Source organism: Lepisosteus platostomus, chromosome 19 (genome assembly GCF_059453375.1).
Source record: "Lepisosteus platostomus isolate fLepPlt1 chromosome 19, fLepPlt1.hap1, whole genome shotgun sequence".
In the NCBI taxonomy this organism is placed as follows: domain Eukaryota; kingdom Metazoa; phylum Chordata; class Actinopteri; order Semionotiformes; family Lepisosteidae; genus Lepisosteus; species Lepisosteus platostomus.
The window spans coordinates 6,133,783-6,146,610 of NC_142629.1; the positions used below are offsets into that span (position 1 = coordinate 6,133,783).

Here is a 12,828-nt window from a genome sequence, read left to right on the forward strand (position 1 = left end):
GGATGAAAATGCTTTCGCGCTATTAAACCATTAGACCTGCTATTCTCTCACCTTGCACTCACCCAGCACTTGACCAGTGCAACAATTTGCATGTAATAATACATCCAATTAATCAAATAAACCAGCTGCTGTCTCGGAAAAAAAAACGAAATCACGTGGAACCAAAAGGCTTCACTACATACACCCTTTTCCGGACATAATAGATCACGCACAATACTTGCTGTCTTTAAAAAGATTGAGGCAAGCCCCAGTGAAACAGATTACAGCGTTGAGCCAAAATGGTCCGGAAGGATAAAGATTAGCCCAGTTTGTGAAGTATTAAATGAAGGGAGAGTGGAAGACTCTGTGTGGAAGAGATGATAGGCTATTTGCAATCTAAACCTCATGGGACTCATTTACACAGATGGGCTAACCGAGGACGTCCAGGTAGAGTTCCTTGTTTGAAGATGTATAAGCTGTCTGTGTCACGAATATGAACCCATGACTTTCTGGTCCAGAGTCTAGGATCTTTTCTTTTTTTAAGATCACTTGGCCATATACAATTTCTTGGATTAGGAATTTGTCTTTTCACATACCCCAGCTTGCTCTCCATGAGACACACAGGCAGGGAGAGAGAAGCTTGGGGTCAGAGCGCAGGGTCAGCCATTAATACGGCGCCCCTGGAGCAGCTGGGGTGAAGGGCCTTGCTCAGGGGATCCTCTGCCGGCCGCGGGATACGAACCGGCAACCTTCCAGCCCCAGGCGCAGATCCTTAGCCACAGAGACACCGCACCGCCTCACACTCTTTGTGAATTGTCTTTGTCATATCTATCCACTGCCATCTCACAGACATTTCATTAAAATCACCTAGAGCACGGTGCCAGCCCATGGCTTCACTGCTGTCTATAAATCTGTATTATAACTGGAAGCAGTTAGGGGATGAAGCCAGCACACAGAGGCTGATGTGGGATAATTGCTTTTGACAACATGCTGTACATAATCTACAGGACTTACAACAATTTTTCAAATAAATGAAAAGCCTCAGAAAAAAAAAAGGGAGAGAGAGTGAAAAATAACCTTCTTATGAAGGGAATAGCAATTGGATTTCTATTCCAGATTTCAAGTATTCATTAGGCTTAAGTGACAGGACTTTGCAGTGAACAGCGAGCAATTCCTTCATTCATCTTGCTGTACACTCAGCAGATCTGCACCACCGTGATGTGACATTAAATTATAAAAGACAGCATGGCAGATTAAAACTGTGGGGGCTCCGATAGGTTACGGGCTGTGTGCTGCATGAGAGGCTGTCAGGTTCTGCAAACAGAATGAGACTCTTTCATTAACTGTTGAAAGGTTAAGAAAATGTAATTAAAGAGTTTATAAAATGTGCCCGGGCCTATCTTGCAAACGATTGCCGGAGAGGGCACTGGTACTGCCTTATGCTTGGCTTTCACTCGTACTAACTTTTTATTATTCATTGGCCACACACAATACAGGGTGGAAATCGTCAAAGTCCTGCATTGTGAAAAGCCACTGAAGAATAAAGATAAATAAAGACCCCTGACTCTTAGAGACGCGAGAACCCTGAAAAATTCCCATCAGTTAAAAAAAAACAAATAACTTCTAGCAGGGCAAAGTTTGTATGCATTCCGGCTGGTCACCTCTGCTCTGTGGATGGTTGACACAGTACAGCCCAGTAGCAACCATGGGGAAGAGGGGATCGATATCAGAGAGGCCCTGTCATAAATTTCCCCTAACTGATTAAAAGTCTAAACGCTACATTTCCCCTTAGGGGCCCTAATGCAATATAAACAGTGCTTTCACGATCAATATACAATATAAACTAGTCACTACTACTCATGCTGAGCTCAATGGGAGAGCGGAAGGCGGGGCCGGTAAGGGGAGACAGCCAATCAGAGAGGAGAGCTTTGGAGCATCATGCTCATTCATAATTCCCTGCCGTGCCTGTGATGCAAAAGGAGCACAGAGCAGCTCTCTATTAAAACAAGTGATATTTCACATAACTAGATGCATGCAGAGCCATTTGCATTACTATACACTGCATTGCTATGTATATAGAAATAATAATAATAATAATTCACAATAATTGCTTACACTTATACAGCGTTTTTCTGGACACTGCACTCAAAACGCTTTACAGGCAATAGGGACTCCCCTCCACCACCAGTGTGCAGCCCCACCTGGATGATGCGACAGCAGCCATAGTGCGCCAGAACGCTCCCCACACACCAGCTATCAGTGGGGAGGGGAGCAGAGTAATGAAGCCAATTCATAGATATACATGTGGTTCCCACATTTGGTTCCCACCCATCTTCAAATTCTTCTTGTTCTGGCCTGTACAGAGATTCATAGCCCCCAGCTGATGAAGGACTGAGGTTAAATTACTGGACCAGGATCAACAAAAGGCCAAGAGCTGCTAACCTTTCTGAAGCAAGAAAAGACTCATTCCTCCTTCAGTCCACCTAGATTGGTCTGTATTCTTCTATATTTCAGAATTGAAACAATCTTTGTGAATAGCTTTTACGGATATTAAGCCAACTCAATTAATACAAAAAGATAAGATACAAAAAAACAACAAAATGTAACAAAAATAACAAAAGTACAGTGGAAGATACATTTGGATTATCTACAGTAATCAACAATATTATCTAACAGTAAATATCCTCACATGAATACAGGAACCTCTGTATTCAGAAACTGCTGGGTCCTCCTTAGGCAGCAATGATCTCAACCACTGTACATCTTTCCTTGCTTCAGGTCCTGCCATAACATTTCAGTGGGGTTTAGACCTCAGATTTCCTTTGGCCAATCCAGAAATTCAAAATCTCTTCTCCAGCCGTTGTGTCGTAGATCAGCTTTGCAGGGTTAGGATTGTTGTCTTGTTACAGATGCAGCCATTCAAAATGGGTGGGGTATTTCGCGGCATACCCCGGTGGGCGTGTCGCAGTATCACGCGGTATCGCGCAGTATCACGCGGTTAATCGCGTCATTTGACGTCATGCCGGAAACTATCCGGCGTCACCTTGTAAAACCGCCAGGGGGAGCTTAACCTCTCATGTACAGCATTTGAGGTTTTAATTTTGAACTGTGTATTACAGCATGTTAATCATCAGTCATTAAAATGTTGGTATATTTTATGAAAGCAAGATTGCTCAGTTGGACAAAAGTACACAGCCTACCTTTATCAGAAATATTTATGCATCAAAGCATGAGCCACTTCAGCGCAGCTTCAGCTGATGAATGGATGCTCTGACATCCTCCTCCAGAACTTGCCGAAACACAACTGAATTCATGGTCTGTCTGGGACCCGAGGCTGCAAAGTTGGTCCAAACCATGAACCCACCATGCTTGACCGTCGGGATGAGGTTCTTCTGTTGGAAGCCTGTGTTTGGTTCGTTCAACACAAAACATTTCTCTTTTGACCCCTCTGCCCAGAGAACAGGCTTCCAGTAAGTCTCGTGGATCATCCAGGTACTCTTTGGAGAAACGGAGACGAGAGGCAATGTTATCTTTAGAGAGCGATGGTTTCTTCCTGGCTATGCTGCCATTAAAACTCGTTCTCGTTCAGTCTTTTCCTGATGGCAGAGGCACGAACGCTGCTATTATTCGCAGCGAGAGGGGCCTTGCGGATCCCTCGATGTTACCCAGGGGTCCTTTGTCACTTCTTGGGTAGCTTTCCACTTTGTTGTGGATCTTGGCAAGATGACCAGTCTTCTGCAGAGTCACTGTTGTCTTGAATGTTTGCCATTCGCAGACCGTCCGTCAGTGACAGTGGATGGAAGGATCCCTAGATGTTTAGAAACGGTTCTGTAACGCTCTCCAGACTGATGAGCACAAACCGCTCTGTTTCTGAAGTCTCTGAATGTGGCACGGCGTGTTCCTGCTAATCTGTATGCTGAAGACCAAAATCACAAAGCGTCTGACCACCACACAGGACAGGGATGCCAAGACTCAGGTCTTGTTTGTCACCCAATCATTGAATCACCTGATTCTAATTACAACCTTACAGTATGTCTACTAAATATACTAGGGGTTCACATATTATTTCACAATGCGCTGACTCTTAATTATTATTTTCTCCAAAATGTTTTCATTCGTAAATGTAAATCCTTTTGGTTATTTAAGAAAAAAATGGATTCGATTAAACTGAGTGTCATAGGAAGACGCTGTAATTCCCTCAGTTGAACGGGATTCACAAACGTGCGCTCGACACTTTTGGTTTGGGTTCACAATAATCAGGACAACAAAATGTGGTGTTGACACGATATACTGTGCATACACCAAGGTAAAATAATACATGCATGCAACGCATTCATATGTTGTACCATGTATGAAATATGTAAATATCTCTGCTTTCAGATACACAAGCCATCAAGCAGGTGCTGAATGCAGGTTTATTTCCACTGTTCATGGCAGCATCATTGAGAAGCACAAAGCATGACAGAACAAAAACTACAAAGCAAATACAGAATGCACCACTTGGTGATCAGAACATATTCCCCCTACAAGTTTCCTAGGTGACCCAATTCCCTGTGCTAGTTTTTAAAAATGCATGTTTTCCACAGTGTGCTAGCCCAGCACCAAGATTTGCTGCTCTTTGCTTTCACATATGTGCTAGTACAGCTCTACTTAGGGAGCCAAGTAAAAACAACTAGCTGCAGCAGTTGTGGTTCCTCTTCAGTAACTTTCATCTCATCTGCACTGACACGAGTTCCACATGCAGTGCAGGCTGGGACGCTACCCAGAATGTGCTTCCAACACCGCTTGCCAAATCCCAGACCGAGGAGATAAATGCTTTAGGTTTCCTTCGCTTTCTCCCGGAGCTGGTCTTGACAGCAAGGGGAAGTTGAACACCGGGCATTGTGGGAAGAGCGCATCTTAAAAGCTGTGTGCTCAACATTATTTGCTGGACCAATTAAAAACCCATATGTCATTCTGTAGGATAAATGGCACCAACCAGCCCTTTAAACAGCTGAGCGTTGGCTGATTGAGTGGAAAATAAACTGGAATTATTTCGCTCAAAAAATCATTATTGGGCTCCCAGATAAAGAATTATAAACCCTGTCCAAAACTAATGATGTGTTCAATCTTGGGCACACACAGTATAAAACGTAATCTCCTATTTCAGAGACATTTAAAGCTTCACTAACGACCTCAAATTAATACATGCCTCGTTGTCTCTCAGCACATATGGACAAATATTTTACATTTTAATTCTCTTGCTCGTGCTCGGCTGTAAAGAGCAGGCGGACAAGCCATATGTGTGCTCTGCTGAGGACTGCGATCAAGCGTAGGGATGAGGACATGGATAGACTGATGCATCTAGCCTAGATTCTCTGAGGAAGGCTTACATGGGGACTTTGATTGGAGAGGTCAGAACAGCCAGGTTACTGACGGTGAACATGCCCTGCCCTTCCCAGGTATACAAAAAGGAAAAAAAAAAAGTGAGTTCAGGGAAAACATGCTCAGAAATGCAAACAGCAGCCGTGCCCATCTTTTTCCAAAACAGTATGTTAAGCGCTCGCATTACAACACTGGCAACGGCTCTCACCTCCTTGCCCAGCTCTGCCAACCCTATATAAGCTCTCTGACCATGAAATTCACGCGGGCACTTACCGACACGAAGAGCAGTACAATCCAATAGCCTGTTAATGACAAATGTTTATTTCTCTCTGGGAGGGATCTGGGTCAATCATTGTGCTATTGATCTCCTAATGTACTTTCCAGCCTTAACCCAGCACGAGGAGCGGGAGGGGGGGAGGTCCAACTCACAACCGGGGAGGGAAATAATTCCTCGGGGGTGGGGGGTGAGCTAGGTCTGCGCCACTCGGAGAACCACTGATCGTCACGTCTGAGAAGGCAATTGTCACAGCGAACACTAATCCAGAAGAAAACACCCGGTAATTGAGTATGTGCTGGACGAGCCGCGTCTGCTGTTACAGTGTCTGTAGGAGACGTGGTCTGTTATGGATCGGGTTACTGGCAGAGCTCAGAGGAGAAACACAATATAGACGGGTCCCACTGCTTCTGCAGGGCGTTCAGATCGAGATAACTTCAGTGAAAACGGCTGCAAGGTGTGGGCCTCGGGGCTCCGGCGTTTTTCGGGGCTTAAACAAGGGGTGGGGGCTCGGATCGAGCTGCCGCCGTCCCAGGGTGCCCTCTGGAGTGGGCATCATGCAAGCCGTGGCATCAGCTGGCTCTGCTCCATCACCCCCCCCACCCCATCGAGATCAATTCAAGATGCCACATGCCTCAGCGCATCCTTCACGTTTGCCAGTTCTGCAAGCTTATTTGTTTTCTGCTTAATTATACTCATCCTTCATGCAGCACATTCCAGGAAGCAATGTATTATCAATTTAATATGCCTTTGCAATGCATGAACAGCATTTTTTTTTTCCAGAGCCTCACATCCCTCTCTAAAACTGTCTGCTCTTCTCAGGCAAAAGGCAGGCTTCCTGTAAGATAGGTTGTCATCGCCATCTAGTGGGGAAACAATGAGCAGCAGCAACAGGGACAGAAGCCAGACTTAATCAGTGGTGCAGCAGGCTGTACTGCAAGTCAGTGCTTCACTGTCTCTGCTGGATTTCAATCCAGCTAAGCTCTATATCTTCAGTGCAAACAGATGAGTTAATGGATCTGCTTTTATACTTAGAATTCTACTTAACTCCTTTTCTCAAATGACTTTTCAAATGACTCAAAAGCCATTTGACATTCTGAGTGTCAGATATACTCAGATATATTCAAGGATACGGTTTCCAGTGTCGGCACACAGAACTTTATGCTGCCTGTCTTCAGCGTGCTGGCTGTTATTTCTGACTAAACGGCTTTTACTAACTGAACAAGTGACGGCGAACAGACACAGGTGGAAAAGGCACTGTAACTGTCTCATCCACAATGATAATAAACCTGTTTTATATAGCGCCTTTAAAAGTATGCTCTCAAAGTGCTTTACAGGATAAGTAATAAAGGTAGTTAAAGGGGAACCACAATGCTAATATCATATAGCATATCATCTCGAATTGACTACTGTAATGCTCTACTCGCTGGGGTATCTAAATCTACTCTGAACAAACTGCAGTATGTCCAAAATTCAGCAGCCAGAATCCTGACCAGGTTTAGTGCAAGTGTTCACATTACTCCTATCCTGGAGTCCTTGCACTGGCTTCCGGTCAAATTCCATGTAGACTTTAAAATCCTCATGCTCACCTATAAGGCTCTGCATGGCTTGGCACCTCAGTACCTGTCTGAACTATTATCACCCTCCTCCCCACCTCGCAACCTTCGCTCTTCTAATTCTGCTCTCCTTACTGTCCCCCAAGCCCATCTACATTGTATGGGTGACAGGACCTTCTCTTGTTATGCCCCCAAGCTCTGGAACTCTCTCCCCAAGGATATCAGAGAGTCACCTTCTCTAAACTCCTTCAAATCCAGACTCAGAACCCTCTTCTTCAGAAAAGTCTGTACTGAACTGGTTCCATTCTTCACCCCTCTGCTTTTCTTAGTACCACCATCCACGGTCTCCTCTATATATTGTAATTGTGTTTTATCTTGTGTATATCTTATTTATTGTTGTTGTCATCCTGTAAAGCGCTTTGAGAAGCCACCTTTAAAGGCGCTATAGAAAATAAAGTTTTTTATTATTATTATCTGCTGCACAACCTCTCTTTATTCACTGGTACATCACATTGCATTAGTCAGTACGGTGACTAGTGAGCAGGAAGGGCCACTTCACATCACACTTCTCCCGAACCCTTGACAACGTGGCGACTTACGTGTCTTACAAAGACAACTGAAAATGGCAACTTACAAAGTTCACAATTTTGTGCTTAATTCAAAATTTGTCAATTTTTTCTAGACTGTCGACGAATTCATTTTATGTAATAGATAATGACTGGTCTGAGAAACCGGGAATGCTGCTCTTCTTTAAAGGGAAACGGTAATAATGACGGGAAATAAGAAAATTCGGCAAAGAAACAACCAGGATTTAAAATGTAGTAAGGAATGCAAGATGTAGACACACACACCAAATAAACAAAAGCCTTTTTTGAAGAAGCAGGGTTTGAGTCTGGATTTGAATGCACTCAGGGTAGGTGACTCTCTGGCATCCTTGGGGATAGACATCCAGAGCTTTGGGGTGTAGCAAGAGAAGATCCTGTCACCCATTGAGTGTAAACAAGCTTAGAGGACAAACAGGTGAAAAGAGGCTGTGAAAAGCCAGATAGGTACTGAGGACCAAGCCACGTAGAATCTTATAAGCGAGCATGAGGATTTTGAAGTCAACACGACACCTGATAGGATGCCAGTACAAGGACTACAGGACAGGACACTTGATTGCTTGCCCACAACCTGTCTGCCGAATTCTGGACATACTGAAATTTGTTTAGGGTGGATATAGATACCCCAGCGAGCGAGGAATTATAGTAATCAATTCTAGAAAAGACGGATGCGTTGACCAGCTTTTCTGCTACAGTCTGAGACAACATAGGAAGAAGTTTGATTCGTTTTTTTCCTTCCGTAGAGGTCAAACTGGTTACAAGTATTCCTCTCAATTTTAATTGTTCTAATACAGCCAGACTCAGTCCTGACACGCCCACATCCTGGCCACGCCCTCTTTCGCATTGCAGGCTCCGCCCCATACTGGAAGTTAACCACCGATTGGATGAGAGGCGTGTCTCTCACAGATGGCATGAGGGAGATGGCAGCTCCCATCCTAACCCTCTCTGTTGCTCAGCCAATCGTGTGGAGCTTGGGGAAATCGCTGTCACAGTCAGCCATCGACATGACCCACCCTCGAACCCGTGACCACAGAGCTCAGCCTGGAATGGGCCACCAGACAGCAGGCGCCTATGTTGAAAAAACGAAACTTAACCTTTAGTCTCGCTCACTTTCTTTCTATTATCTATCTTGAAAGGAGGCCTTTTTTCCAGTTTTTTTTTAAGTTGATTCATTTTAAAACATGTAATTTTTAGAAATAGTATTTAATCACAATATAAAGAAAAACAGGAAAAGGCGTTTATTTAATATTTGAAGTACTGGGCAATGTGTAGGTCATTAATGTTCCGGCATCAGTTTTTGAAAGCGACTGGTTAAATTTCACTCTGGGCTCGTACTCCCTTGATTCCTTCATCCCACCGTTTTCTAACCGTTTCTTCCAATTCAGGATCACGGGAGAGCCAGAGCCAATCCAAGCAGCAGGCGCGTAGCAGGGTACAACCCACATGGGATACCAGTCCATTGTAGGGCAAACTGACGCAAACACAGACACACACACACACCAGCGCCAAGTTTCCCAGAAGCCAATTCACCTACTAGTATGTTTCTGGACTGTGGGAGGAATCTGGAGCACCCCGAGCAAGCCCACCTGAACACAGGGAGAACATGCAAACTCCATGCAGACAGCAACCCCAGGACTGGAATGCAACCCGGGGCCCCAGCACTGTAAGGTTCTGCTGGAGCTACCCCCTGCGCCACCCTGCCACCCATGACCTCACTCGTTTCCTCCTTCAATTCGATTGGCGCAGCCGTTTCTCTCCTCCTGATCTGCTGCCCCCAGTGGGGCTGCTGGTGCAGAATGGCCGCTGTTTGTCAGAGGAAGGCTGGACATGCTGGGTTTGTGCGCTTGGGGGTGTGGATTTAGCGGACCTGACTCTGTCTCTCTCCCGTCTAGTCCATGTGGAAGACGAAGAGAAGCACAGTGGACGGGTACTTCCTAGCTGGGAAGAGCATGGTGTGGTGGCCGGTGAGTGTGAAGAAGACCAGGGAGAGTTATAGTAGGGATTGTTCAATTCAATGAAAAACTGTGTACATATTATATCTACGCCTGTGGGGGCTGTACTTCAATGATGAATGATATGGTTCTCTCCTCTGTGTATAAATGCCGAAATAGCCAGCAGCCATATCACTCTGGAACTCACAACTGGCAGCCCACTGAAGCCCAGCAGGTGTGAGGCTGGTCAGTTCCTGGATGGGAGACGTCCTGGGGAAAAACTAAGGTTGCTGCTGGAAGAGGTGTTAGTGGGGCCAGCAGGGGGCGCTCACCCTGCGGTCCATGTGGGTCCTAATGCCCCAGTATAGTGACGGGAACAGGCGCTGTCCTTCGGATGACACGTAAAACCGAGGTCCTGACTCTCTGTGGTCATTAAAAATCCCAGGGCGTTTCTCGAAAAGAGTAGGGGTGTAACCCCAGTGTTCTGGACAAATTTCCCACTGGCCTTTACCAATCATGGCCTCCTAATAATCCCCCTCTATGAATTGGCTTCATTACTCTGCTCTCCTCCCCACTGATAGCTGGTGTGTGGTGAGCGTTCTGGCGCACTATGGCTGCCATCGCATCATCCAGGTGGGGCTGCAAATTGGTGGAGGTGGAGGGGATCCCCATTACCTGTAAAGCGCTTTGAGTGGAGTGTCCAGAAAAGCGCTATATAAGTGTAAGCAAGTATTATTATTATAAGGATGCTTTTGGGATGAAAGGAGCTATCACAAGGAATTTTTCCCGATTCCTTTTCTGTCCACTAGGTGGCAGCACAATCTCACTGATAACCACAGGACGAGACGGAAACTGACAAAACCCGAACAGCATCAGCACTTTCTGCTCATGGACTCTCCGCGGATGGTTTTCTATATCCACGGGTAGACCGTTAGCCCACCGCGACCCGGACTGTCGCCACGCACACACAAGACTATGCCCAGAGAGCGCGTTTCGGACCGGTGTGCCGGACTCACTGTGCACCGTCAGGATGTTGCTCTTGATCTCGGCCCTGATGTAGATCCGGCCCCGGCGCTCCGTGTGGTCCGTCCCGCACAGGCTGGGCACGTTGGCCACGCAGCGCTTATGGATGTTCATCATGCAGTCTGAGGACACAAAAATAAGACCGGGGGTGATTCCAGTTCTGTACACCTCAGCCTTCTGTTAATACACGTTTACACCCACTGTATTGTGGACACACGATACCACACAGTCCCACCGGACTGGCCCCAGCCAGCCTTCTCCAGGATGTCCCATTCCCGGTCATTCCTGAAAACCCCCTTCAGAAAATTTCCACCATTTTCCAAACGCTTTTCCAAAACCTTCAGGAACCCATCAAGCAGAGGTTCCTAACCTTGTAGACACCTCACAGCCCCTACAGCAATACATGGTAGCCCAACGCTCCCACCAAAAACAATAATTAGCAGTTTTGATTGTGTTTTTTAGGCTGTTTAATAGATTGGTAGGTGCATATTTCAAATCCAACTCGACTAATTACTTTTTGAAAGCAATAATTCCCTAATAATTTAATAAACATAATTATGTCAAAGCTTTGAGCGGGTTATGCAGTAGAATTATTTTAATAACACAAGCAACAGAAAGATCAGTTCCCCTGAAGGATCAGAGGGAAAATGAGCAGAAGTTTTAACACTGTGTTGACAGGAGTCGGGCAGGTGTTCACAGCGGTGTTAAATTTAAGTTTGAATTGTTGTGGTACGCGGCAGTTTGCTGTATCTGCTTAGACACATGCAGGATGTTGGTGACACCAAAAACAAATTCTGACCCAAACGTGTATATATACACACTGTATATTGGTGTGGCTCCCTCTCTTCATCTGTTGTGATGAAATTGGAGTATATTGTAACGCTTACGGCCGACAGGTACTGTGTAAGAGCCGGCGTACCAGAGCAGGTGACGTCACCGCCCTTCCCTGTGATAGCAGGACCACAGCTACTGGGCTGTGGAGAGATCTCTCTTTGGCTCACGGGGCTAGGTCGCTGCAGAGAGACGCGGAAGTCCCGGGTTCGAGCCTCCAGTCGGGATGGGGCCGACCAGATGCGGCAAGGGCGCCCGCCTGAGCCCCCGCCTGAGCGTTACAATATCTACGTTTAAAATTATACGTTACTCTCACACCCCGTGGATTCTCTTACTGCACCCTAGAGGTCTGCACGGGCATGAAGCCCGAACCCGGCCCATACCCGAGACCTTGAGACCCGACCCGACCGAGCCCGACTGGTACTGCCAAATTTGAAACCCGAACCCGACCCGAACCCCAAAATCGGTCACGCTCTTTTCCTCTCAGAGCGAGTAGACACACATGCCCACACGGAGACGGATTCTCTTAGGCGCTGTTTTACGATGCTTTGCGCTCGAGTTAATAGACAGAGAATGCCGAGAAATATGGTCCTGAGAAAACGCTGAGGAAAACTGGTATTTAGGTCATAATGTTTCCATAACGAAGCCGTCCCCAAACTCATTTGGCATTTTGAGTAGTTCGCCCTTTGTGAGTTTAAGTTTTATTTCATCCATTGCGAACAGCTAGCTAGGCAGGCTCTGTTACACACGTACAGTACGAGAGAGAGAGAGAACGAGCGAGCGAGCGCGCAAAAAAATTGAGTTACAAATTTCTTATAATAAAAAAATGCAAACATAAAATAATAATAATAATAATTCATTTTCGCTTATTAGAAAACAAACCCGAGCCCGAAGTTGTAAGTGAAAAACCGACCCGAAACCCGATACTTTGTCGGGCCCCGTCCGGCTCAGGTCGGGTAGCAGACCTCTACTGCACCCCGAGAGTGTGCAAGCACCCCAGGTAAAGAACCCCAGCTATAAGGCATGGAGCTCTGACCAGGGGGGTCTCGAGTGACCCCCCACCAGTAACCTGCCAGAGACGGACAGGAGGATCCACCTGTCAGCTTAAAACTGAAACCCCTGGTGTTTAGGTAGGGCTCGACTCCCCACAGACAAATGGAGAAGAGAGCATTTAAAGGTAAGGTCCAGTCTGAGAGCAGTGAAGAGGGGAGGGAGGAATCTCTTATGACAAAAAAACTTCCCTGCAGAATTCATAAGGCACACAGCCG

General features: G+C 46.1%; 1 protein-coding gene across 2 annotated transcripts in view; it reads right to left on the reverse strand.

The window, feature by feature from the left end:
* The window catches only part of LOC148644998 (protein kinase C beta type), a 149,826-nt gene that overhangs the window by 58,630 nt on the left and 78,368 nt on the right, over window positions 1–12,828 (reverse strand). For both annotated transcript variants that reach the window (XM_088613099.1, XM_088613098.1), the window contains exon 5: window positions 10,723–10,851. In XM_088613099.1, coding sequence (XP_088469225.1) covers window positions 10,723–10,851 — 129 coding nt within the window. The remainder of the gene's footprint in view (window positions 1–10,722; window positions 10,852–12,828) is intronic.